General features: G+C 47.2%; 1 protein-coding gene across 1 annotated transcript in view; it reads left to right on the plus strand.

Moving 5' to 3' along the window:
• The window catches only part of NOTCH2 (notch receptor 2), a 129,991-nt gene extending 106,984 nt beyond the window's left edge, over window positions 1-23,007 (plus strand). The window contains exons 22-33 of the mRNA XM_050962974.1: window positions 2,069-2,314; window positions 3,299-3,411; window positions 4,351-4,880; window positions 5,725-6,072; window positions 6,343-6,485; window positions 9,382-9,592; window positions 14,317-14,413; window positions 14,849-15,017; window positions 17,054-17,355; window positions 17,789-17,936; window positions 18,573-18,670; window positions 19,344-23,007. Coding sequence (XP_050818931.1) covers window positions 2,069-2,314; window positions 3,299-3,411; window positions 4,351-4,880; window positions 5,725-6,072; window positions 6,343-6,485; window positions 9,382-9,592; window positions 14,317-14,413; window positions 14,849-15,017; window positions 17,054-17,355; window positions 17,789-17,936; window positions 18,573-18,670; window positions 19,344-20,690 — 3,752 coding nt within the window. The 3' untranslated portion in view covers window positions 20,691-23,007. The remainder of the gene's footprint in view (window positions 1-2,068; window positions 2,315-3,298; window positions 3,412-4,350; window positions 4,881-5,724; window positions 6,073-6,342; window positions 6,486-9,381; window positions 9,593-14,316; window positions 14,414-14,848; window positions 15,018-17,053; window positions 17,356-17,788; window positions 17,937-18,572; window positions 18,671-19,343) is intronic.
• The last annotated feature ends 4,804 nt before the right edge of the window (window positions 23,008-27,811 follow it).

Consider the following 27,811-nt stretch of genomic DNA (forward strand, 5'->3'; position numbering starts at 1 on the left):
CATTGGACAAGACAGTTTACATTATACTCTTGATTGCAGCATTTGTAATCATCATATAGTGGTTTTACCGCTAATTGAAATAAAATATTGAAATATAAGTTTTGGTAGATGTTCAACTTACGCTTATTAGAAGAGTCTGAAACCAAAAGAAAACTAAAATGTATATGTGCACACAAAACCCAGTATTTAAATTAGATATCACATGCAACAACATATGGCTTAGTTTTATCCATATGTATTATATGGACATATTATGCTGTCTTCCCACTGACCATCTTATCACCCTCCTTCTGACGACCCACACAGCCTCTGTCACTCCCCCTGTCCTTTTCTGTGGCACAGTCTGCCTCCATACTTTCGTAGATAATCAGAATTTATAAAATTGAAGCTCTGCCTTACCTACAAATGCCACAATTTCATAACTTGGAAGTTTACTTTGGTATGTTTCCCAGAAATCATTCAATTTAAATGTCATAGTACCCTCTCTGGAAGCATTAAACAAATAATTCAATGGCAAATTAAGGGCCCAGTGCAGCAGTGCACTCTGGCTTCTTTGTGCTGTTCTGATAAGTCAGATTTGCAGCTGCTTTTTGTTATCTGACCAATACACTGGAGCTACTTTGCACTGCTCCAAAGCAGCTCAAATCAGCTGCTGTAACTAAATCTGTCCCCAAAAGTTAGATGGAAAAAACGTGCAAGTTTGCTACTAATGAACCCATTAGAGATTACATGGTAGAATTCTCTCTTTTTTTTAAGTCTTCATATATTAAACTTCCCTAAAGGAAATTCTTAAACAAAATTGTATGACCGTAGAGTTAAGGTTTAACAACATACTACTTCCGTTCTGTCATCGTCTTTGTCACCTGTTTTTCAAAACATAGCTTTCAATACAAGCTTGCATTTTAGAGCCAATGAGAGCAGACATTTCTTGCCCTGTTAACTTCTTCCTCTCTGAAGGTTATGCAGCACTGAGTACATTGCTGAAGTGCTAGGGAGGAAAGAATTATTGTGGATTCTGTTTTATAGTGTTCCTATCACAGTTTCTTTCATCTAGGGCCTTTGACTTCCTTCATAACCACTGTTTGTTCTCTCATCCTTTCATGCCTCTTGCAACAGGTACTAATACATCATGTCAAACCAGCTTTTTGCTCAGGTAACAAGTTGAACGGATAAAAGTGGGGCATGCATGCTAGGTATATGAGTAAAATGGTCCATGTAGGAAAGAATAGCCAAATTCCCAAATGAAAACTGGGATGCTGGCTGGCCTTTGGGTGTTATAGTGAATGACAAATGAGTCATTATTATCAGGGTGTTACAAAACAGCAAGTATTTTAGTGAGTTACGTAAATTGGAGTATTCTGTGTAAAGCATGAGGAAAATATGGTTCAACTGGATCAGTTATGGGTTGGTTCTTCAGCTGGATCCTATATCTTATTATCTGAGGCAGAACCAGTGATGGATTTAGGCCACTTTCCCTACAGTGTCTCACCTAAGAATAGGTTAAACAGAACAAGCTTCCAAGGGGAACTTGTAGAACTACCATCCCTTGCAATGTCCAAAGCTTGTCCTAGATGCCCAGCAGTGGTGCTCTGCCAGTCTTGAGCCTGTATTCTACTCACAGGCACTTCTGTCAACTTGTTCCATTGCTGATTATTTGAAGTTTGTTGATCCAAACTCTTGTCATTAGGTTTCAGGGTTATCACCATACTAAATTTAAATTGCGGTTTATAGCCTTTCAAGTGACAATGCAGAACTGTCTGCAGTGTTCAGCAAACAATCGCTCTGATAGATAACTCCTCAACCATAGGACTAAATCAAATTTTCTAAAGTGTATATATATCTATATATACACACCTGGAAATGCTCAAATGAAGTACCGCTGAGACCGGGCTAAATCTAACCCACACGTTCATTGGGGGTGATCTGAGGCTGAAGTAAATGAATTGGGCAGGGATCCTAACCCAGGTGAGCCTGGATTAAATGGAAGGTCAACTTTGGTAACTTGATGAACTATAAGAAATGAGGCTGCAACGCCTGAGGCTCTGGTTTCTCTCATTTGTGTCAACAGGCCGTCTTTGTGAGGAGAACATTGATGACTGTGCGTCAGATGTGGGAGGACCCCGTTGCTTTAATGGAGGACAGTGCATTGACCAAATTGGGGGCTACAGCTGCCACTGTCTCCCAGGCTTTGCAGGCGAGCGCTGTGAGGGGGATATTAATGAGTGCCTTTCCAACCCTTGTAGCCCTCATGGTAGCCTAGACTGCATTCAGCTAGTCAATGATTATACATGCATCTGTCGCAGTGCCTTCACTGGTGAGTACCTGGAAATGCTATCCCAGTTTCCCAATGACTTGATCAAAACATTATCTGTATTGTCCTGCCCTTCTCTAGGGGCTGGTCTACACTGGGGGTGGATGTGGGGATCGATCTAAGATACGCAACTTCAGCTACGCTATTCGTGTAGCTGAAGTCGAAGTATCTTAGTTTGACTTACCTGGCCATCCTCATGGTGGCAAGTCGACCGCCGCAGCTCCCCCGTCAACTCTGCTTACTCTTCCTGCTGAGGTGGAGTACAGGTGTCGATTCAGAGATCGATAACTACCCGCCAATCTGGCGGGTAGTGTAGACGTGGCCCAAGAGTCATTAGGTTATCCAGTCCATTTCTGTGACAATCCATGATTGTTCCCCCCACAGACTTCTGCTGTTTTAACCAGTCTGGTTTTAAGATCTTCGAGCAATGGGACTTCCATAAATACTGCTAGAGAGAATTCTACAGCCTGATACACTTCACTGCCAGGAAATTCTTTCCTGATATTAATCTCATCTGTCCTAATCTCATATTCCTAGTTTTTCCCAATTCATTACCCTAAATTCTTTTCCTCCTTTATGTTTACAATTATCTGAAGGGTGCACAACTCTCATTTTTACTTCACTGCACACATAAGCAAGCCATACATGTTTAACTTTCTCCATAAATCACTCCTTCCAAATCTATAATCAATTTTTTTGCCCTTTTCTTAACTGCTGACAATTCTTTGATACCATTTTGGTGATATGATCAGAATTGAATGTGGAACATGAGCTATGTTGTACTGCTAGGTACCATCCAGAGGACATTCTTCAGCTCCACCCCAATTGCCAGGGTTCAGGGACACCTGGAGTTACAGAGTGAATGAGCCTTACAGACTGGTGGAGGATCTATTGTCAGTGTCTCTTATTGAAAAATAAAGGAAGCATTGAGCAGCCATTTGATTTTAACTTTGTGTGCTCTCCTTTCCCTGTGTGTCTGCTTCTCAGGTCGTCACTGTGAGACCCTAACAGATGTGTGTCCCCAGCAGCCTTGTCAGAATGGCGGTACTTGTGTTGTTGCCAGTCGTATGCCTGTTGGGTTCATCTGCCAGTGTCCTCCAGTAAGTGTCATGCCCTTACACAGCATGTTTTAGCCAAGACATCCCCATGTTTTCTGGCTTTATTGTACAGTAAGCCCCGTCAGTTAGTGACTGCTCATGAGCAGTGCAAAGATCTTCAAAGCCTCCATCAAACTGCTTATTCTTTGAGTATCGCCAGCACTGATCCCTGCTGTAGAGGAAGTGTGCACCCTCTGAACTTTGTGGGAAGCTGTCTCCATGGGAACTGCACTGGCATCCATGTGGCTCCCAGCTGAGCATAGGAGTACAGCCCCACCCACCAGTCAGTTCCTTCTGAATGCCACAGGTGGTAGGGTGAGATTTGCCATTCCCAGCCCTAGCAGTAGCTTTCTGAGAAAGCTTCTCTGTCCTAAAGATAGTTTTAGATATTTCGTGTTAGGTTTTTTGCTACTCCGTTGAGTACTTGTTTGCACAGAACTCCACTGAGCCCTTTTCATGAATAAAAAACAAAAGAAAATGTGTTCCAGCGTGTGAAAGTCAGGTGCACACACAACTTCATGCAGTGGTCAATTCTGGGAAATGTCAGCCTCAAAGGTGTGAAAATTCTTGACAGTTATCACCTTGTGAGGAAATGAGATTATGATGGAGATTGTCTTGCAACCTTAACTATAGCACACACACTTCAAAGATGCACTATGGACTTGTAAGGCAAGACCAGATAGATAAGCTTCTTGGTGTAAGGACCAGTTCCTTGGTGGGCTTTCTGCTCAAAGTCTTGTAGGTTCCAGGAACCAGTGTGTCTGTGGTTAGATCTAGGAAAGCCCCACAAGTTCCTGGGGTAGGGATACAGGAGTTGATGAGGGGGTTGGATGTGTGAAATAGATAAACTGATATTTGTGCACCCTTCTGCGTGACATAACCAATATCTCTTCTCCAGCCCTAAGAACATTAATCGGTTTGATCTCCCCACTTTTCTTATAGGGTTATTCTGGGTTTAAATGTGAGTTTGGCAGCCACAGTGTCTGTGGGCAAGTGAAATGCAAGAAAGGGGAGCAATGCATCCAGACATCCTCTGGGCCCCAATGTTACTGCCCAAAGCTCTCAGCTGGCACAGCATGCCAGACTGGTACAGGCTGTGCCAGTGCACCATGCCAGAATGGTGGAAGCTGCCATCCCAGGACTCAGCCACCTTACTACTACTGCCAGTGTCCTGATCAATCTGAAGGGAGCCAGTGTGAACACTCAGTGTACCCCAGCCAAGAGCTGCTGGGCTGTCCAGACCAACACTGTGCAGAAAGATCAAAAAATGGCTACTGCGACAGGGACTGTAACATGCACGCCTGCCAGTGGGATGGAGGTGACTGTTCCCTGACAGGAGAGGATCCCTGGGCCAACTGCTCTTCCTCGCTGCACTGCTGGCAGCACTTCAATGGCGAGTGCGACGAGCTCTGTAACACACCCGAGTGCCTCTTCGACAACTTTGAGTGCCAGCAAAATAGCAAGCTATGCAAGTAAGGCCTGCTCCTGACTGCTGGGATCTCTGTAACTAACACAAGGCTCTTGCTAGTGCTTCTAACAGCTTGAATGCTTGGCCTGTACTGCCTCTCCCCCCGCAGCCCTGTGAAGGGCGCGTGCTCTCTGCACTCTTGCTAGGACCCCCACATCAAGGAACTTTCCCTCTCTCATCTGGTTTTCGGCTTTCTTTGGAAATAACTTTTGGAAGATGTGTGCTTACGTTCAAAGTTACATAGTCTGCTCAGTGACGCCACATGCTAAGCTACTTACTGAACATATTGCCCAATCTGCACCTCTCCTGCTTCCCAAAGAAACTCCAACTAGAGCAAACTCCTCCAACCAGAATAGAGTGTTTCTTGAGGCCCAAGGGGGGAAAAAACTTCTAGATGTCTTTTCATGTTCTGGATCCCTCCCCACACAAACGTAGCACAGGAGTGAGACCTACAGCTGAATTCCTGGGGTGCTCCTTTCTAATCACTTGCGGGCAGCAGATGCTGCAACTTCGCCATGGTAACTGGTTGCTTGATCCCAGTGCTGGGTGCAGGGCCTTTTACTGGACTGAGCAATTCTCTCTCCTTAACGAAACCAGATGACCTGCAGGTATTAGGTCTCCTCCACCCACTCAGACCCAGAGTTGGGGCCAGCTTGCAAGCAGTACACTAGAGGTGAAATGCCTCACTTGATACGCTGCAGCCCCTCCAGTCTTCTCCTCAACCTGAACCCAGACTGGAGCTGTTTAGCTAGCCGGGAAAGGTTTGTGTCCTGTTCTGCAGGCCCCAGACTAGAGGTGCAATGAAACACCAGTGTGCTGCTGTTTGTAACCCCGTGCCCCTCTCGTAGGTATGATAAGTACTGTGCAGATCATTATGCGGACGGGCGCTGTGACCAGGGCTGTAACAGTGAGGAGTGTGGCTGGGATGGCCTGGACTGTGCTGGTGACAAAGCTGAGAAACTGGCAGAAGGGACCCTTATTATTGTGGTACTGATGCCCCCCGAGGAGCTGCTCAGTGATGCCCGCAGTTTCCTGCGGACTTTAGGATCCCTTCTTCATACCAACCTGAGAATAAAACTGGACTCACAGGGAAACCCCATGGTGTTCCCATACTACGGGGAGACGCTGGCATCACGGAGTCGGCGATCACTCTCAGGCAATCGCAAACCCAGAGAACTTGAACAGGAGGTCATTGGGTGAGTGAATTCCTTTGTGCATCACTAGTGAGACTGGATTGTTAGGTACTGTGGGTGTGAGGTTGGTTCAAATGTATGCAGTATTTGTGGCCTAAAATACGTCTCTGTTCTGCCACGGGAGGAGTATAAATCTATGGAGATTGCTAAATACAATGCTGGGTTGGAAGAATTAACCTGGGAGACTAAATTTTAATTTAGGGATGCACATTTAGAAGGACTAATTCTCTCTTCCTTTGCTTACTCCTCTGCACTTTAATTCTGTTCCTGCAGCACGAAGGTGTTCCTGGAAATTGACAACCGCCAATGTAGTGAAGATTCAGACCAGTGCTTCAAAAGCACAGAAGCTGCTGCAGCTCTCTTAGCAGCTCAGGCCATGCGGGACATGCTGCCCTACCCCTTTGTGTCTGTCCAAAGTAAGTAACATTGGAAGAGAGATGGGGGGATATGTCTGGAGCATGAAATAAATAAATGCTTGATTTAATGTATGAAATAGCATGTTTTAATTGTTGATCAGCACTTCAACATCTGCCTGCACCTTGCTGTTCAAATGCAGCTTCTTTAATCCTGCAAAAAACTTTTATTGCAGGCTAATTTACTGACCCCCTACAGTATTACAGGTATGTGTGGCCATTGTGTGCATATGTGGTACACTTCGTGTAATTAATTTTTTTACCTTTTATAGTGGGGAGTGTAAAATGATTGTAAAATACATATGTGGAGGTGATAAATCGCAGAGCCGTGTGAGAGATTTATCACACACCTTTGACCATCACATCTGTCTGCTAGAACTCATTCAAAATTCCAAACCCCTTGAGCAGATTTAAATAGGCACCTTTAATAAAAATTCAGCCTGCCAGAAATATCCTCTTCTTCAATACAGAATTTCCGTAGATGACACCAGAACCCGAGCCCTGGTTACAAGATTCAGCACTTGACCAGAAACCACTTCTTTATACCTAGTAGTGTTGTGAATTTTGGAATGGATATCTTGAGTCAGCTGAGCAAAGAACAGGATCTTTTTTAAAAGAACAGGATCTTCGTCAAAGCAATTGAATGCACCATTGAAGATCTTGTTCATGAAGCTATGTGTAGCTTGTTCGGGGTCTCCACAAATGTTACATTTACACACCATGTTGTATGAACAAGCTATGCACTTCTTCAAAATTTGCTTTCTGCAACCCTGAAATCTTTTAAAACGCACACTCTTAAAAACATGTAACAAAGGCTAGACAATGGAAGGGAAGTGCTGTGTTCATTGTACAGTTATACTAGCTTGTCAGAACCTACTGTGCAGTCTGAACTTCCCAAGGCCTTGGTGTCCTTTGTTCTAAACCCACTATGAAGTAGAGACAAATCACAGTCTTCATGAAGAAGGAAACCCTATGTTAAACAACCAATGGGGCCCCTCAATGACGGAGACAGAAAAGGAGCGCTTAAAGACGATAAAGTCATTGCGGAGAAACTAAATGGATTCTTTGCTTCAGTCTTCACGGCTGAGGATGTTAGGGAGATTCCCAAACCTGAGCCAGTTTTTGTGGGTGACAAATCTGAGGAACTGTCACAAATTGAAGTGTCACTAGATGAGGTTTTGGAATTAATTGATAAACTCAACATAAACAAATCACCAGGACCAGATGGCATTCAGCCAAGAGTTCTGAAAGAACTCAAATGTGAAGTTGCGGAACTATTAACTAAGGTTTGTAACCTGTCCTTTAAATCGGCTTCTGTACCCAGTGACTGGAAGTTAGCTAATGGCAATTACAGACTGGTAAATCTAACGTCGGTACCAGGCAAATTAGTCGAAACAATAGTTAAGAATAAAATTGTCAGACACATAGAAAAACATAAACTGTTGAGCAATAGTCACCTGTGTCTTACTAATCTATTAGAGTTCTTTGAAGGGGTTAACAAACATGTGGACAAGGGGGATCCAGTGGACGTAGTGTACTTAGATTTCCAGAAAGCCTTTGACAAGGTCCCTCACCAAAGGCTCTTACGTAAATTAAGCTGTCATGGGATAAAAGGGAAGGTCCTTTCATGGATTGAGAACTGGTTAAAAAACAGGGAACCAAAGGGTAGGACTTAATGGTAAATTCTCAGAATGGACAGGGGTAACTAGTGGTGTTCCCCAAGGGTCAGTCCTCGGACCAATCCTATTCAACTTATTCATAAATGATGTGGAGAAAGGGGTAAACAGTGAGGTGGCAAAGTTTGCAGGTGATGCTAAACTGCTCAAGATAGTTAAGACCAAAGCAGACTGTGAAGAACTTCAAAAAGATCTCACAAAACTAAGTGATTGGGCAACCAAATGGCAAATGAAATTTAATATGGATAAATGTGAAGTAATGCACATTGGAAAAAATAACCCCAACTATACATACAATATGATGGGGGCTAATTTAGCTACAACGAATCAGGAAAGAGATCTTGGAGTCATGGTGGATAGTTTTCTGAAGACATCTATGCAGTGTGCAGAGGCAGTCAAAAAAGCAAATAGGATGTTAGGAATAATTAAAAAGGGGATAGAGAATAAGACTGAGAATATATTATTGCCCTTATGTAAATCGATGGTACGCCCAGATCTCGAATACTGCGTACAGATGTGGTCTCATCTCAAAAAAAGAGATACTGGCACTAGAAAAGGTTCAGAGAAGGGCAACTAAAATGATTAGGGGTTTGGAGAGGGTCCCATATGAGGAAAGATTAAAGAGACTAGGACTCTTCAGCTTGGAAAAGAGGAGACGGTGTGGGGGGGGGGAATGATAGAAGTATATAAAATCATGAGTGATGTGGAGAAAGTGGATAAGGAAAAGTTGTTATTTACTTATTCCCATAATACAAGAACTAGGGATCACCAAATGAAATTAATAGGCAGCAGGTTAAAACAAATAAAAGGAAGTTTTTCTTCACGCAGCGCACAGTCAACTTGTGGAACTCCTTACCTGAGGAGGTTGTGAAGGCTGGGACTATAACAATGTTTAAAATGGAACTGGATAAATTCATGGTGGTTAAGTCTGTAAATGGCTATTAGCCAGGATGAGTAAGGAATGGTGTCCCTAGCCTCTGTTTGTCAGAGGATGGAGATGGATGGCAGGAGAGAGATCACTTGATCATTGCCTGTTAGGTTCACTCCCTGTGAGGCACCTGGCATTCACCACTGTCAGTAGACAGGATACTGGGCTATATGGACCTTTGGTCTGACCCGGTACGGCCATTCTTATGTTCTTATGGACAAAAGGAGCGAAGGAGGACTTAAGGCTGCTGTCCAAAAAAGCACTTACTTTGCTGTATTTTAATTGGGATTTTTAGGTGAACCTTGGCTACCAAAGAAGACCCAGTTGCTTTACCTACTTGCTGTGGCAGCTGTGATCATCCTTTTCATCCTGTTGTTGGGTGTGCTTGTGGCAAAGAGAAAGCGCAAACATGGCTCCCTCTGGCTTCCGGAGGGCTTTGTTCTACGCCGGGACCCCAGTAACCACAAGCGCAGAGAGCCAGTTGGGGAAGATGCAGTTGGACTGAAGTAAGTCTGTATTCGGTCATTGAACGCCTTTATGCATGCTAGGTTTTTGGGAGCCAACAAAACCACCATGTAATGCATAAATCCCTAATTAAAGGTACTTAAAACTTTGGGGGGTGAGGTAAATTTACACATCAGGCTAAAATTCCTCATGCTTTGTCTCTGTTCATATGTTCAGTTGAGATGGTCTTTCATTTGATAACTCATTTAATATTACAGATGGAAGCCCCAGCCCATGGATAAATTTATAAAGCACCAGAAAACCCATTGTAGGTAACAGTCTTGCACTACCCTCTAGGGGATGGACTAGATGTTACCTAACAGGATTGGTGTCTGACTCTGAGAGTTTTAAATCATGAAGTTTGATTGTGCAGAAATAACAAAATGCCTGAAAATCACATGTTCTTCATTCACTTTACTTGACTTTCCATTGAATTTAACCAAGTGCAGAGCTCTGGATGTTCCCTGCTATCACTGGCTTGTTGAAATAAGTGCAGATAATGGGCCATATTCATCCATGATGAAACTCTATAGAAATCAAAAGTCAATAAATGGTCCAGTGTGTGTGTTTTAATGAAGGATTAAAGATGCTGAAAACATGTCTCTAACTTACTGGTACATACCAGGAGTGTGGCTTTGGTCGCCCTCTAGTGGCCAGAAAGGTTTACTGTCTCCAAGCTAATGGACCAGTCCTATAGCTGATGCAGTACAGGCAAGTGCTTTTAGAGCCAGAGGTCTGGGTTCAGTCCTGGCAGATAACCCAGTCAGGGGACTTCGCTGTATTTACACATTTATTTCAATGCGGAGCCATGTAAAAAGCTCCAAATTCAGAAATGTGCAAATGAGCATATGTGTACTGGATATTTGGAGTGCCCGCCTCGTGCTCCTGCATGAACACATTGCATGTGCCCATTTACTGAAGCTGCACCTTTTCAGAAAGCAAGGACTTCAGTGCCAGAAATTATCTCAATACGATGTTGGGGTTGAGAATTTACAAGTAAAAGCTAAGGAAGTTCAGAGCTGTGGTTACCAAGGTAGCTGTCACTAGGCTCTCTTGTGTCCACTCTACTGTAGCAGCCACATAGCACATTTCAGTTAAGATTGCCAAACAGTTCACTTCAGAATCCTTCAGTTCACAGGGCAGCGTGCTAACTGCACCGTCCCTTCGGTCGCTTCCCTGGCATGCCTAGCCATCTCTGCAGGCCAATCTCTAGAGTATGGGAGCAGTGGCTGCCTTGTATTGTCAGGTGTGCTAGGTGGGAGAAGGCTCCTCACTCATTGGTGCTGGCTACAAAGATTGTTCCTGCCTCTGTTACTTGTGCTGGGGAAAGCTGATTCCTTATGGAGGGCTATGAGTGTTTGCCAGCATTCCAAACCTGCTTGCTTGTGGTTTCCCAGGCAAGAGAGAACACTAACGGTGGGAAGTTCTTTGACCCCAGGGACAGAGAAATGTAGCCATTGGACATGTTTGAAAGAAAGGCTTATCCCTCAGTGCCCAAAACTTTGTGTTGTCAGTTATCAGGCCAGATAAAACACTTGGCTCTGGTCAAAAGCTGCCTCTAAAGCCCAGTGCATCTGAGGCCAAGACACAAGCATTTTCAGGGCTAAAAGCCAGGAGATGTCCAAACATTCCCTCAGGGCTGCATTTGATATCTGACGTTGCTGCCAGATCTCTGGGTACAGTCCACTTGAAATGTCCTGAATTCTGGTCTTTGTGGTCAGGCAAGGGTTATGAACTTGCCTTTGAAGGCGCAGACCTCTTCACTTCCAAGAAGGCTGAAGTCTTGTAAAAACTGAAAGCTACAAAGTCCATGGCCAGGACTCTGGGCTTCATTTAACCTGTTTCAGGCAATGTTTGTTTTGATACTTAGAGGCCAGTCACAGTAATCCTGTAGGGAGTTAGCTACCGTCAGAGGAAACTCCTTGGAGAATACAAAGACCTTCCCCGGCTGCTGTTGGGGTGTACTTTAGCAACAAACTTGAGGGTGCACTTATGGACCCAGAGCCAGTACTGCAGTACTCAGATCCTTTTCCTTTCTCTTCTACCCCAGCTTTGGAGACCATTTGTCCTAGCTGACGAACAGGGTGCCATTTGTTTGGGTTTTGGAGTTTATCACACTGGAGTACTCTTGCAGTGTGAAGCCAGGCCAATATCCAACCCTCCTTCCTTTTCTAGGGCTCCCTCATATAGGGAATTTTTGCAAGAGGCAGACATGGCTCTGATGGAAATAGGAGCTGCAGAACTGATGCCAGAGCTTTACAGAGGGACAGGATTTTATTCCTGGGATTTTCTCATCAACAAAAAAAATCATAGCCTAGCCCCTATTCTGGCCTTCTCCAAATGGAATGAATAACTGAGGAAAGTCTCATTCTGCATGGCGTCTCTATGCACCGTAAACCTTGCTTACAAGCCCCATGTGAGTTTTAGGCCCTCCCCCTTAAAAGTGCTTGCTTTTGCCTCCCAATATGGAAGAACCATGTCAGGTTCTTGGTGGGCAAGAAATGACCAGTGCAAGGTCCTTCCCTGCACACTGGGCATTGACATGGTGTGTGGAAGTGATTGTGATTCATCTGTTGGAGGAGTGTCCATATCTGGGCAAATGGCTCATAAGAGCTCAGTCGGACAGCAGGGTAGTTCACACTGCTGCAGGAGACCTGCACCACCTTCAGATCTGAAGTTAAATCTTCTTTCATCCCATTTTACGTCCTACCCCTCATAAGGACCACTCTGGATTCCACCAGGTCTCCAGCCTGCTTGCTGCAGGACAGTTTCTGAGATCTCATCCCAGGCTAGATGGCTAAAAGCCTTTAAGTCTCAGGTTCAATGGAAGTTCGTTATGCAAGGCTATGGATGCCACCTTTGCAAGGGTGATTAAATCAGACGTTAAGAGTGTTAAAAGTTTACTATCTAGGACAGTATTTCCCCCTTATCAAGTCAGGCTCCCTCTGTCCCAGTCACATTAATCTCCCTACTACCTGCTGGCTGTGGGAGCTGGCTCCCCGCCAGGTCCATGGTCATCACTTCCACATCTATCTGGGTAATCTCTGACAGTCTGGCTCCCATGTACCCCTTTTCAATCGGCCTTCTCCTAAGGGGGTAATATCTTCTTACATGGCCCTCCTCATGGCATCAACAAGAAGCCTTTTGCCTCCTTTTGGCCATGGGCCTACCATGTTCCTTCCCTTGCTTAGCCATTTCCCAGGGGCCAATCTTGACCCCAGAGCTGAGGTCTGGACACTCCCTTCGCAGGCGCTCCTGTTGCTCACAGGCCCAACATGCCCATCCCTTCCCTGTTCTCCCCACAGGTGGGGCTCTCTAGACTCTGTTTGTCAGAGGGTGGAGATGGATGGCAGGAGAGAGATCATGTGATCGTTAGCTGTTAGGTTCACTCCCTCTGGGGCACCTGGCATTGGCCACTGTTGTTAGACGGGATACTGGGCTAGATGGACCTTTGGTTTGACCCAGTACGGCCGTTCTTATGTTCTCCTGGGCTCTACCTTCCTCCTGTTCTCTGGGTGAGGTTCCTGTCACCTATCCCTGTAGGGGCACTGTGCCTTCCAATGTCCTTGTTGCCCACAGGCATAGCATCCTCCCAGGCTTCTGTTCCAGGTGCCTCTCGTTCCCTCTCGCTCTCTGCAATTACTGTGGACTGCCCTTCGCAGCAACTTGAATAGGTTCAGTTGCTGCTCTGCTAGTCAGGTCATATAGGCCTGTAGGTACTCTTGTGCCTCCCATTGTCTCTCTTGGGTTTCCAGTACCTGGAGCAGCAGGACCTGAAGCTGCCCTGGCTGCTTGTTGGCCCCTTTTCTCAGGGACACTGACTTTGAAGTTCAGTCTGGGAGGGTATATAAGCCCTCAGCAAAACATGCTTCCACATATTGTGTTTCCACTGTCTCTCAGATAGTCTCTGCAATCTCTGTAACAGGCAATTGTCCCCGCAGTCTCTATCCTTCCCTTATATCAGGGGTGACTGTGCCCACATTCTCCACCATGTGTGACAGGGTGTGACTTACCAGTCTGGCACCTCCTGCTGGCTGTCCCAGGGATCAGCACTGCTAGCCAGTGCACCCTCTTTCAGTGATACCTCACCCACTGTCACTTCTGCTCCTGGACCCATGTTGCTCCAAGGACCACAGCGTCCTCTTCAGAACACAGCCCTCTGGTTGTGCCACACACTGTGCTCCCCCTTCTAGGGGACAGTACCACAGTTTGACTGTCCAGTCACCTCCTCAGTGGCAAGTGGCGGGGGACCCACTACTCCAAGTCCCAGCCCAGGGACCCTGTAGATGGCAGCCACATGCTGCGTCCCCTCCAACCTCTCAGTCTACTTCCCTGGGCCACTTCCCCACAGCCCCAGCACTATCTCCACCCTTATCTCTGGGCCTCAGCATGCCAGCAGTCAGCCGGGAGGTTGCTCTTACTCCTCTTATCCTGCCCAGCACTGCTCTGTCCAAGATGCTAGCTTTTTTTCCTCTTGCAAGGCAGCCAGTCCTCCCTCCTTGAGCTCCAGGGGGCAACTGAACCTGCTCTGCCCTGCAGCTCTTCTTATATGGGCCTGCCCAGCCCTGATTGGCTGCTTTCCGCGCAGCCTCCCTAGGGCTCCATTAAACACTTACCAGCCAGTGTGTGGCAGACGCCCCATCACACATACACACAAGTTAAACTTAGTGATTCTGCTCTCACTTTGTCAGTCTGCAATGTGACATGTGTTCTTCCATTTATTTAGGAATCTGTCAGTTCAAGCTACAGAGGGTAATTTGACTGACTGCAGTCTCAGTGAGCACTGGACCAGCAGTGGAGGACCTCTGCCTAAGAGAGCAAAGGTAAGAGGTGCTAGGCATTGAACACTGCCTTCAAACCACTGAGACTCTTCTTGTTCTACCTGGGATACGGTTTGGTACTTCTGTAACTCCCCCAAAGTACACCCTAATCCTGAACATCTAAAAACCTTCTAAAAGTTAAGACTGTCCAAACCGCAAATATTAAATTCAGGGCAACCGCTTCAGTGCACAACAGGAACAAAGTCACTTCATGCCAGAGCCCCTCCCCGTACAGACCTCCAGACTGTAAAGGAGGAAAGAGAAGCTTTGCCAATGCTGACCTCTTTGTAAATCCAGGTCAGTTCTTGCACGGTGGGAACTTCAACTTCAAGAATGCCACGCTGAATAAATGGAGACACTTGTTTTAAAAAACAGCTTTGAAAGTGTCTGCTGCTATTTGACTTGTTTTTGAAGTGAACTTTTATTTTCCCTGTGCAGGCTGAAGATCAAGCTTTGCTGTCAGACGGACAGGAGCAGGTAGATCAGCGCCAGTGGACACAGCAACACCTAGAGGCAGCTGACATCTGTGGGACCCCATCTCTAGCCCTTACACCACCGCAGGAGGATCAGGAAGTGGATGGGCTGGATGTCAATGTCAGAGGGCCAGGTCAGTACACTGTGTCTGAGGTAAACTGTAGCACTACATACAACTCCCAACATTAGAACAATTGCACCTAAAACAGTGAGAACTTGTAGTCCTCATGCAGGGTAAAGATGCAGAACATGCGGAAACACCAGCAAAATTACACAATGTTTGACCAAGAGCTCAGGCGAGAGAGAGAGAGAGAGGCCTGCCATGCAGTCTAGAAAAAAGACTCTGGAGAGACAGACTCGTGGTCTGCACTGCTTGGAGTATAGCGTGAAATACAGGAAGGGAATTCAGGGTATCAGAAAATGGTAGGACAACAAACAATAAATACAGTCTAGGAAGTCTGTTAAGGCAATAAAACTCCCAGAGGTGGTGGTCAGGGTACCATCACAGCAGAGATGATGGATGAATTGCTGTACTGGAAATAACAAAGAGCAGTGGCGCTAGAACCGTTTTAATGGTGGGGGTGCTGAAAGCCAACCCCCTTGCCCCTGTCCGCACCCCCCCCCAGCTGGGGCCGGGAGCAGTGCTGTGTCTCCAGGAGTGGAGAACCTGGACAAGGGGTACAGCTGGGGGTGGGCACAGGGCCAGTAGCAGAGCCCCAGGCACAGGGCCCACAGCTGGAACCTGCATGTGGGGCCAGTAGCAGAGCCCCAGCCGTGGAGCCAGCAGCCAGGACCCCAGGAGCAGAGCCCTGGGAATGGGGAGCCAGGTGCACGGAGCCAGGGAGCGGGGCCAGCACCCCAAGAGCAGAGTCCTAGGAGTGGGGCCTCAGGCACAGGGCCAGCGGCTGGGAAGCAGGGCTAGCAGTCAGGACCCAAGCCTCGGGCTGGGGAGTGGAGGCTTGGGTGGGTGGCCACTGGCCCTACGTAACACCTGGGGGTGCTGCAGCAAGCCTGCCTCCCTTCCCCCCAGTTCCTGTGCCTATTCCCAAGAGCTCATCTAATCTGATAGCGGTGTTACTGCACTGATCTGTGCCAGCAGTTGCAGAGAGGCAATTGAGCAGGGTTATACTCCACAGGAGCGTGTAGTCTGCATAGAAGTGGCGTGGGGCGAGGGAGGATTTCCTTCTGACGTTAGCAAATGAGTTTATACCATTAATCTGCACAAATAAGAAGATGTCTACTTAACAAGCAGCCTTGGTCAGCTGTGTGTATATGACATTCTGCTGTCTCCTAGGGACAGAGGAATAATATTACAGCAGATACTATAGTGGTCTTATGTTCTCTGATACGTCCTCACCTTGAGTACCAAGATCAGTTTTGGTCACCATAACTCAGGCCTTGTGACTTTCATCTTTTCTGTTACTGGCAGTCTCCTAACTAGAGCATCAAGCGATCACCTGAGTTTAGGAATAAACTTTCCCCTTATGCTCTAGTATTTCCCAGTTGACTAGATGCATTGAGAGTGTTCTGCTGGCCTTTGAAGTGGTTAGTTGAAGCTCTCTCATCAGATTGCATGACCCCGCGTGATCTGTTCTACGCAGAAGTGATTCCTGGGAGCAAGAGAATTGGCTGTGACTTTTATCCTGGCTAGTACAGCAGTAAAGATCATTTTCATTCGTATACTGTAATATCTGGGGCATGTTCTGGAACGTTCTTACTCTGGGCCTGGTCCAGTTCTCATCCAAATGTGTGGGAGTCTTTCCATCAATTTTAATGATTATTGGATCCCCCTTCTTTTACTACTGTTGTAACATTATCAGATTTGCTTTCTGACCCCTGTGATAGCTACTAAGTGGGAAACAGTTATGAGCAGGAAAGTTTTCTTGGTGAGTATGGGGCCTAAACAATCAGCTTCTGCAGGCTCTAAGCATTCATTTGAACTAAGTTCCTAGCTCTATGGTTGAGAAGAAACACTGTTCACATTTGGAAGGCTAACACAGAGTGAACGGGTAAAAATGGAGCTGCATGCGCTGACATGGAAGGAAGGGATTGTCACTGGCCCAGTGCAAGTCCACAAAGGGAGAGGATATATGGCACTGGGAACAGGCACAATCTGCTTTTCTTTGCTGTTATGCAGGTGTCACCATTCAAACTTCTCTTCTGTTGCAGATGGGTGTACCCCACTCATGTTGGCATCTCTCCGTGTGGGCAGCTCCGAGATTAGTGACGAAGATGAAGAAATGGAAGATTCTTCAGCAAATATCATAACAGACTTAGTTTACCAAGGTGCAAACCTGCAGGCCCAAACGGACCGTACTGGGGAGATGGCACTGCACTTAGCAGCCCGCTATTCAAGAGCAGATGCGGCAAAACGCTTACTAGATGCTGGTGCTGATGCTAATGCACGAGACAACATGGGCCGGTCTCCCCTTCATGCAGCCGTGGCAGCTGATGCACAGGGTGTCTTCCAGGTAAACCATTTAGGGAATCCCTTTTAGGACACTGGCTGAGATAGTGGTGTTAGGCAGCGGCAATGCATAGCATCATCTGCCTGCCCACCTAGAAGGATGTATCTGGGCATGTACTGTGTCCTTGGCTATCCTGCTCTCAGATTGTGAGCAATGCATTGGCCCAAGGGTAAGAGGATGAAGGTTCTTTGTAGACCTAGTTTCGTCCAATATCAGTAACTCAAAGGATTACACACACACACACACACACACACACACAATTGCATGTAGTTATTCAGTTTTCACTTGCTTTTTTGTTAATATCTTGTATATTCTGAGTCCTCGAATTTCAACCCTGATATTGCTACATGAATACAAATTTTCTCTGAAGTTTCTTGTTAATTCTCAGTCTTGTTTCTTAATGGAATTGAAAAATCACTCTTCCCCTGTGCTTCAGATCCTGATCCGTAACAGAGTGACGGACCTGGATGTGCGAATGAATGATGGCACAACCCCACTAATCCTGGCTGCCCGACTGGCTGTGGAAGGAATGGTGGCCGAGCTGATCAACTGCCAGGCTGATGTCAATGCTGTGGATGATCATGGTATTGTGGGGATTGGGGGCTGAGGGCTTCTGTGTTCAGCTCCATTTCTCAGGGTGTAGAATGGGAATGAGGAGCTAAAACCTGCACTGTAGCATGAGCTATTAATAACACTGGAGCTAGCAGAATAAACAGGGTAGAGGGTATCCTATACGGGTGGGTTCTGTGGTGATTAAGTGTAGCACACTGCAGAATGACTGATCATCATAGGGTGGGTTCTTTGGAGATGCGTGAAATGTATGGAGGAGAGTTGGGGGGACGCAGTGGTAAGGGTTGTGCTGAGACTTTCTGCAGCATCTCACAAGCATTCAGAACATGAGACTCCTGAAGAGGCTGTCCCATTGCATGTAGTGAGATGGAGTCTTGTGGGAGGTTGGACTGAGACTTTCTGCAACGTGCCTTGCAGTTCTGGGTGTCATGGAGGGAGCCTGCCAGGACTTTCTGCAGCTTTGTGGGGACAGATGGGTGTATCACAGGTGGTCATACCAAGATGTAGCTCATGATGGAGGCTGCAGGGCTGACTACTGTACTGGAAAGAGTTGTAGGTTGCCAGGCTCGGCAGTTCCCTGGAGATGCTGTATTATACCTCTCCCACTTTGCTCGTTGGTTTGTTGTTGAAGGGACTCAATTTCCCCACAGGTAAATCTGCCCTTCACTGGGCTGCTGCTGTTAACAATGTGGAGGCAACATTAGTGCTGCTGAAAAACGGAGCTAACAGAGACATGCAGGACAACAAGGTACAGTTTGTGTATGCTCAATAGGGCTGTTCCTTCACACATGGCCTGCACTGCGGGCTATTCAGCCCCGTCTCTCTCCCACTAGCTCCATGCTTTGCAGTTGGCCGTTAACTGTTGGAAATGATCTAGGCCAAGATTTTTCAAAACTAGGTGCTTGAAGCGAGGCTTCTAAATCTACACTTAGGGAATTAAGTGACCTAACTCTTCAGAAGTGTCAGGTACCCAGCAGCTCCTACTGACCTCAAGTCCTACTTCTCACTCCCTCTTAGCCATGGCTCAGATTGGTTCACAGGTGAACCTAGGTCTCCCACATTCCAGTCAAGTGTCCAACTACAGGCCGTTCTTTCAGCTGGAGGCTCAGTTCTTTCCCATACAAGCCTTTGCTGATTGTATTCTTGTTTGGTTCCCTTCCCACTCCCCCATTTCCAACACAGGGAGTTTATTTCTCCTGGAGTTCACTGAGCAGTCCTTTCTAAAGCCGTATTGGCTAGTTTCTGTCCCTTGGATTCGCTCTCAGTGGAATTGTAGTGAATTTTGTGTGTGGCGTATTCCAACTCTGTTCCACACTCACAGATTGCAGTTCCTCCTATTGCCCCTTGCTCAGTCAACATTGTTTCCCCTAGATCCACAGTAACCACAAAACTGTTGAGATGTCTCCTCTTTGTGCTTTCAGGAGGAGACACCGCTGTTCCTGGCAGCGCGGGAAGGGAGTTTTGAAGCAGCTAAAATCCTGTTGGACCATTTTGCCAATCGAGACATCACAGACCACATGGATCGCCTCCCCCGAGATGTGGCACAGGACCGAATGCACCATGACATCGTGCACCTTCTGAATGAGTACAACCTGACCCATAGCCCTCCTGGACACCCTGGCACCATGCTAAGCTCAGCCCTCTCACCAGTGATCTGTGGCCCAAACAGGTCCTTCCTCAATTTGAAACATGCTTCCTTAAGCAAGAAGCCACGAAAACCAAGTGCCAAGGGCCTGGTGCCCACAAATCTCTCCAAGGATGCAAAGAGGAAGGGGAAGAAATCTGTGAGTGAAAGCAAGGGACAGTTTTCTGAGAGCTCAGTGACCCTCTCACCAGTTGATTCCCTGGAATCCCCACATGCTTTTGTATCTGAACCAATATCATCTCCAGTGATGCCATCACCAGGGGTTTTACCTTCATCCCCACACACACAGCACACTGCTGCATCAGTACAGGCTGCGCACACCATGTCCTTCTCCAACCTCCATGAGCTGCAGCCCCTGGGATGTGGATCCAGCACTGTGCTCCCTTCTGTCAGCCAGCTGCTTTCACAGCACAGAATCACCCCTCCAAACTGTGGGCTCGATCGGCTCAGGCCAGTTAACATTTCTGCTGAATGGATGAGTCGTATGGAAATGAATGAATCCCAGTATAATGAGATGTTTGGCATGGTCCCCCAGGTAGTGCATTCTCACCCCAGTATGCCTCAGCAGAGTGGCATGATTCAAACCGATGTGAAGCACGGCGGAGTCTCCAGAGTGTCACTGCCACCTATTATGACTTTCCAGCTGGTTCCCAAAGGTGGCATAAACCAGCAGGCAATGCCTCAGCAGGCACAGGCAAACTGTGCTCAGAATATAGCTGGTCCTCTTAGTTCCATGTACCAGGTACCAGATCTAGCTCAGTTGCCAAGTGCCTCCTTTCCCATAGCAATGATCCCTCAGCAGGATGGACAAGTAGCTCAGACAAACCTCCCAGCCTATCACCAGTTTCAGAGCTCAGTGGGAAAGTACCCCACTCCGCCATCTCAGCACAGCTACTCTTCCTCTGCCACGGAGAGGACTCCCAGCCATACCAGGCACTTGCCAGGGGAGCACCCATATCTGACTCCATCACCTGAGTCACCTGATCAATGGTCAAGCTCGTCCCCACACTCTGCCTCAGATTGGTCTGATGTGGCCACCAGCCCCAGCCTCGGCAGCAACCAGCGAGGGCCTGCAGCACATATGTCAGAGCAGCAGCGGAGCAACATGCAGGTTTATGCCTAAAAGGTTCCAATGGCTGGTAAAGCTGAGCTGGCAGCAGTTCTCATGACAGTCACCCAGGATGGAAATGAAGAACCATTTTAGTGTTCAAAAGTGTGAATGCACCCACCCACCATCCGCTGTGATTGCTGTAGGTTTTACGCTTCCCGAATCAGAGAAGCTGGGGATGGGGAAGACCTGTTGGGCCACTTCTAACCAGTTCCCCATGGACTAGTGCATACTACTCTCTATATGAGATTCTCTAGACTTTGTCCAGTCTGCTTTCAAACTTATTCTGCCACTTTCTTTGAGAGACTCTTGCTCAGCTTAATGCTTCTTCTGGTTAGAGCTTTCTCATATTCAGCCTCAAATAACAGTAATTTTACCCTCTTGCTCTTCCGACACTCTGTTACCATTCCAAATTCCTCCCTTCTCCTCACAGTTACTGGTCCTGCCTGTGATCTGAGCTATCACCCCCCCATGGCTCTCTTAGACCAGTGTCCTGAACTCCCCCTGCCCATTAACCAAAACGCTCCCATAGACATGAGGACAACTGTCTAGAGCCACCTCCCCTGCACTGCCTAGCTCTTCCCTAATGCAGTGCCCAGGCTCTCCTGAACCCTCACCTACCTGAGTGCGTGTACAGTGTTGGCTCTTCCAGCTGCCAGCCCCCGAATTATCCTCAGACAAGTCTACAGGGCACTCTCCTCCTCACAATACCTGGTCAGACGTCTACCTCACCACCTACCCCCCAAACTCCTGTCTTCCACAGACAGGTCACACCCCTCCTTCACACTACTCTGCAGTGAATGCCAGGGCTCAGGGCCGGCCCACCAAGGCACCTTGTCTTGAAGAGGAGACTGCCTGGAAAAGAAGCAGTAGTTTAGGAAACCCCTCAGGTTAAGCATAAGGAAGTTTCCTGATCTCACACCACAAATTCCTGATCCCATTACACAGTACCACAGCTAAGAGTCAAATGTGTTTGACTCCGTTGCTCTCGAGTCCTGCAGGTTGCGTGTTGGGTCTCTCTGTGCTGTATCATGATGTGGCTAGGTTGTAATCATGTATATGCAGCATTTTTGTCCTTTTGTACCATTCACCTGTGTTTAATGTGACCCTCAATCCTGGGGATAGGGCAGAATTGCCCCTTTTATGCCCTTTGGAAGTGATCGGAACAGCCTAATACAGTGCTGTCCACTAGAAGGCAAGAATGCTAGAGTCTTCTTCCTAGCCTTTAGTTAGTTTTACCTCATCTAAAATTGGAAGTTGGTTAAGTTGGAGACCAAACAGTTCAGAAACCATCATCTGAAACATCTGAGCAGATGGATTAATTGATTCTGCTCTATGCTTCAGCACATACCACAACTGCACACTTGTGATGCTGTTCCCTGTATGATCCCACAAGACAAGTAGGAATAATACTGCAGCTTCCTCTAAATTTTTAGTGGGTTTACAGAACCCAGCTTTCGTTGAGCCTTAACTGGATAATAGAGCTGCTTCTCCTCTTGTCCAGATCTCTGCACTGCCCTGTGAGAACGCTTCCCTGAAGGGCTCTGGACAAGTCAAGGATAGAAGTGTAAATTCCTAGAAGTTGCATTAATTCTACCTCTTCAGGCGATCCCTGCAAATTAACATTCCAAGGAAATTTTTGAGCACTATTTTGCTGCCAACAAAAGACAGGGAGTCTGCTCATCTCTGAGCAGCAGTTACTGCGCATTGTACCAGGTCCAGTGTTTCGAGTGATACTTTTATCCTAGTAAAGTTAGGAGCACAATGCATTTTCTTTTGATTTTTGACTCAAAGGTACATGAAGGCAGGGCCTTGCCAGGAATCATTCCATGGGCCACCTTTCTGGGCTGAAGTTGTTGATTGTTTTGTTTAATGCTTTCTGACGCACACAGCCTCTCTTCCCTGCCCACACTGAGGTGTGTACTGTGAAAGAGATACAGCTCAGCCTTTTGGGGGCTTGGGACTGAAATAATCAAGGATTGCTTAAATACATGCCAAAGAAACCAAGGGCTTTCGCTTTTTAGCCCTAAATAACCCAAGTGCCTTTTATCTTTGGCAGCCATTGCAAGGCAGGTATGTTCTTTGCATCTGGTGTGTTTGAACAATGTCCCTTTCTGCCTCTTTTATACTTCTGGTAAAGCTGAGATCTCCTTAAGGTGGTATTTTATCTCGTAAGCAGTAACCATTCACACAGCAGCATTTTCCTACAGTAATAACAGGAAAATATGTGCTTATTTTTACATTTTTAAAAAAAGTCTATTATGAAAATAATTGCTACAAAATATATAAGCATTTTTTATCCCCAAAATAAAGAGTATACGTCCAGTGTCTACACACCGGTGTTTTCACTTGTTGCCATGGCTGCGAGCTGCCACTCTGCCTGAACTTATACATGGTCTCGCTTGGCCAATTCTGCATGGTGTCCCCTGCACCTCCATCTCGGGCCAGGGCAGAGAGAGCCCACACATTATTCAGTGTTCACCCCTCCCCTGATGAAACCCTTATCCCCTCCTAACGGGGAGGAAATCTCCAAGGTTCCAGTTAGACTTATCCCAGACTGGTGTTAGAAAGGGCACCACCACCACTGCACAACAGGCCCTGGGGCCAGTACCTAAACCCCACAGATCCCCAGCCAGGAGTTGGCAGGAAACTAGGCCCATCCATTCCTAACCACCCTGGTGTCAGCTGCATTCGGGATCCCCTTTAAAAAAGGGCTTCTGTCCTGGATGGGGTGTCCCGTGATGCTTCTCAGGGGCATCCAGGGTTGTGAGGCACCACACCACCACCTGCCCTTGGCATGAGGGCATCCTGTCTGTGCCTACTGTGAATCAGCTCCCTGAGAAAGCCAGCCTCTGGAAGCACAAGCACTGCCTGCCAGGCCTCTGCAGGCCTTGCTCTCTGTACAGGTTAGCAATAGGTACACGCCATCCCCAAGCATCCCTTGCAGTGCCCAGCCTCTGACTCACTGAACGCTGAGCTCTGATTCTCTCCTCCCAAAGGAACAGCACACAGCAGCTTACTCAGGATCCCCACTCTGCCCCCCCCCACTGAAAACAAGAATCTTATCATCAATGGAGAGCCAAGTGATAGTGAGTAAGAATATTGGAAACAAATGGTTACATATAAAACAAGATTATTCTATGCTTTCTAGAGCCTGAACTTAACTCTCAAGACATTCTCCGGCAGGATCGTTTACCCCAACTCCTTTTCCCAGCATTTTCAACCAGGATGGCCAAGATCTCCCTTTCATAAGATTAAGCTCACTGGCAGCCTGTCTTTGCAGAGAGAAGGATGCCAAGGTGTGTCTTGATACACCCAGATATACCAGACTTTTGAGCTTCACCTGAAAAAGGGTACCCCCCCTCCATTGTTTACCTCTTCCTGCCAGCTCTTCATTAGCATATAAGTCAGTATGCTAATAGACTTCTTGTAAGACACAATAGAGCACAGGGGAGGTAAGTGTCTCCCATCTCCTGTCTGGAGAAGTTTGTCACTGGGCACACTACATTTGAGTGACCTGCTTTTAATTACAAGGCCTCGAGACCATAGCTTTCAGTGTATATCCATATCTCCCATTTTCCAGGCATGCATCTCGCAATGATTACGATGATCAGTGTGACACAGACTTTCATTAGACACCTTACATGGTATTCTTTTGAGGGACCCAGAGGTTCTATGTACCCCATGCCCTCTGCCAATTGGCATCCAGAGGTCCTTGGGTCACACCTTCCCATGTTGTAATACCTTTCACCCAGGGAGCTGTGATAGTGTTCTTATTTGCATTACTATAGTGCGTAGGAGCCCTAGTCACAGACCAGGAGCCCTTTGTGCTAGGTGCTGTACAGACACAGATGAAAAAGACTGTGGGGATGGTGAGGAGATTATGTGCATCCACCAGCCAGCCCAGTTTGATCTTCACGAGGGAAAATGTAGTGTAGAAGGGACTACATGCATGGATGTAGGAGGTGTATCTGGGCCCGTAATGCTTTGCACTTTAAACAGCTCCTTCCAGTTGAGAATATCAAAGTGTCTCATCCCCAGGTGAGAGGGGCAAGAATGATCATTCCCACCTTATAGGTGAGGAAACTGAGGCGAACTAACTTGCCCTGGTTCAGAAGAACCCTGTGGCAGAGAGGATAGTGCAAGAGAAGCTTGATCTCACCAACAACCAGTTATATGAAGAAGTTATCCCCGGGAGCTGGGGGCAATCACATAACAAAAGTGAAGTCGATGAGGAGCAAGCCAATTTTCCTTTGCATTCTGGTGCCTCAGTGCATTGCAAGTTACTCTGCAGTGGTTTGGAGAACAGGAAAAAAGCGCTGCAGTGCACTGTTCTGCAACTTACACAACATAACTACTGTTTTGAGATGTTGGATTTTATGAATTTTTCAATTTTATTAATTCCTCAATCAGTTTATAAAATAGGGGTTCTGTGAGTCCAGTGATGCCCATGCCTGTGCCATAACCAGCAGGCCACTTGCCTCCTACAGTACCATTTTGTTCACCTCTGGGATCGTGTTTTATCCTGGTGTCTTGTGCTCTTCAAAAAATTTGTGTTCCTTTTCCATTCAAGAGCAAGTAAGCTGAAGTGAAGATCAGAAAATTGAAGGATGTATTGATATTCGAAGCCTGGTTTTGCCAGCCTCACTCCTGTTGGGTAGCGCCTTATCCTGCGTAGAATCATGGATATTGATGAGTCTACTCGTATTAGTTGCTACTGTTGTATTAATTTAGATGCACTATCTGGGCCAAAGGTGTTAACATAATCCAGTCACCGTCCAACATTAAACAGCTTTAACAAAATTTGGGGTTTTTATACACAGACCTCAGCCTGCTCAGTACCGTGGCAAACACACCATTACAAATCCTTTTATTAAAGATATAGAAAGGAAGAGAAAAGAGCTAAAGCATTTCAAATGTAAAGGATTAAATAAGGCTTTCATTTTAACAGCATCCCTTGTTCCCTTCAGCTTGATCAGAGCGTTTAGAAGGGGGAAAACCCTTGTTTAACAGTCTTTTAGATGGTATCGAAAGTGGTAATAACTATCCTTTTTGGTGATAGGAGAAGATATTAGTTACAGTGGGCTGGAGCAGTGTCAAGGCTGATTCCCCACTGTAGCACTTCAAGTGCAGAAGGTGGGGCCCCACAAGGATTCTAAAAATTAATACTGGTCACTGCAGGCTGGTATTAAACTCCCAAGGTCACAGCTTCTCTCTGACTTTGGATGGGTAGATGCTGCCACCTCCCAAGTGTGCAAAAAAACGCCAATAAAAAACAACTCTTTTGAGAACCCGGGAAGAAGCATTTGGGAATTCCTTCCTGTGGGGTACCCTTAAGCCCTCAAGAAAATAAAGAAAATCAGCTGTTGCTGCCAGCTAATTAAACAGCATATGCACAAAACCTCTTAGGACACCAAAAATCCAATCCTGTTCTTAAAAAAGGTAAATTTTATTAAAAACATAAAGAAAGAAAATACATCTGCAACTTAGGCTCTTTCTAGATTTAAAAAAACCCACTTACCAAAAAAAAAACCCCATCAAGAATAACCTTCTTGAGGTCCAGCTTAAAGGTTACAAGCAAAATAAAAGCATTTGGGGTTAGCACAGAGGAGTCCACAAGCCAATAAGAAATAAACAGAGATAAACCTAATCATGTCTTTCTAGACACTTTCTGATTTGTTTACATATCTGAGGTTTCAAATGAGGAGTTTTAGGTATGATCTGATGATTCTCTTACCTGACAAAAAGCTTTTTACAGCATAGTCTAAGCCGTCTCTGCTCTGTCCTCTCTCTCCGGAGAACAGTAACAGACAAACAAAGGGAAGGGTTTTTTTTTCTCCAATTTTAAAAAGTTCTAGCTCTCCCATTGGCTTTTTGGTCGGGTGCCCACTCATTTCCCTTGACCTGTGCATGCAAGCTTTTTAACCCTTTACAGGTAAAGCAAGTAGAGAACAGCTACTAAGAGGGATTCTATAGCCAACTGGCTGGCTGGCTGGGTGTCCACAAAGGGAGCTAACCTCCCTCTCATTTATCACAGAGCAGTCATTGGGGGCAGGGGTGGCATATTTGTGGAAATTTCGGTGGTGCCCAGAACCTGCCCCTGCCCTTACTCCACCCCCTCCAAATGCTGCACCCCACCTGCCTAAGGCTCTGGGAGGGAGTTTGAGTGAGGGAGGAGGTCTGGGGTGCAGGTCCTAGGCTGGGGCAGGGGATTGGAGTTCAGGCTCTGGGAGGGAGTTTGGGGATGGGAGGGGTGCAGAGGGATGGGGTGCAGGGGTGAGGGCTGTGGGGTGTGGCTACAGATGAGGAGTTTGGGGTGTGGGAGGGGCTCGGGGAGAGAGTAGGGGGTGAGGGCTCTGAGGCTGCCAGTGTGGGGTGTGGGAAGGGCTCAGGGTGAGAGTAGGAGTGTGGGGGGTGAGGGCTCTGGCTGGGACTGGGGTTAAGGTGTTTGGGGTGCTGGAGGGGGTCAGGGCTAGGGCAGAGGTTTGAGGGTGTGGGGGGCAAAAGCTCTGACTGGGGGTGTGGGGTCTGGGGTGGGGCAGGGCTGGGGATGAGTTTGGGGTGCAGGCAGGCTGCTCCGGGACAGGGGCCAGAGAAGAGAACTCCCCCCAGCCCTTCCCTGCCAGCAGCAGCAAGCTCTGGGGGAGGAGCCCCACTTTCCTGCCCCCCCAGCAGCACACTCACCCCCACCACTGTCACTGCATGTGCTCCTAGGGCCTGTCTCAGGTCCAGGAATCTCCCTCGCTCCCCCGTGGTGGGTGCCAGGAGGTGCTGTGTACGCCTCCTCCCCTGCTGTTGCCCCAACTGTAGCCTCACTGGGGGTGAGGGATGGGGCTGCCTCCTTGCCCAGCATGGGGCAGGAGCGGTGACTGTGGGCAGGGGGCTGGGGGCTGTGCTGATGGAGGGTCCTGCTGGAAAAGGGAAGGGTCTGAGGGGGAAGGGCAGGTTCAGAGTCCATCTGCCCTGGCAGGGGAGTAGGGGGGCACTAGGACCCTGCAGCAGCAGGGAAGCAGCATGGAGGAGACAAAGACAGAGACACTCTGCTCCGGGCCTGGGAAAGGCGAGTGGGGGGCAGGGTCAGCAAGTTGGGGCCACGGGACGGTCGGGGGGGGCATCAGGTGGGGCCGGGGTTGGGG

The sequence above is a fragment of the Gopherus flavomarginatus genome, chromosome 7, assembly GCF_025201925.1.
Source record: "Gopherus flavomarginatus isolate rGopFla2 chromosome 7, rGopFla2.mat.asm, whole genome shotgun sequence".
Taxonomy (NCBI): Eukaryota; Metazoa; Chordata; order Testudines; family Testudinidae; genus Gopherus; species Gopherus flavomarginatus.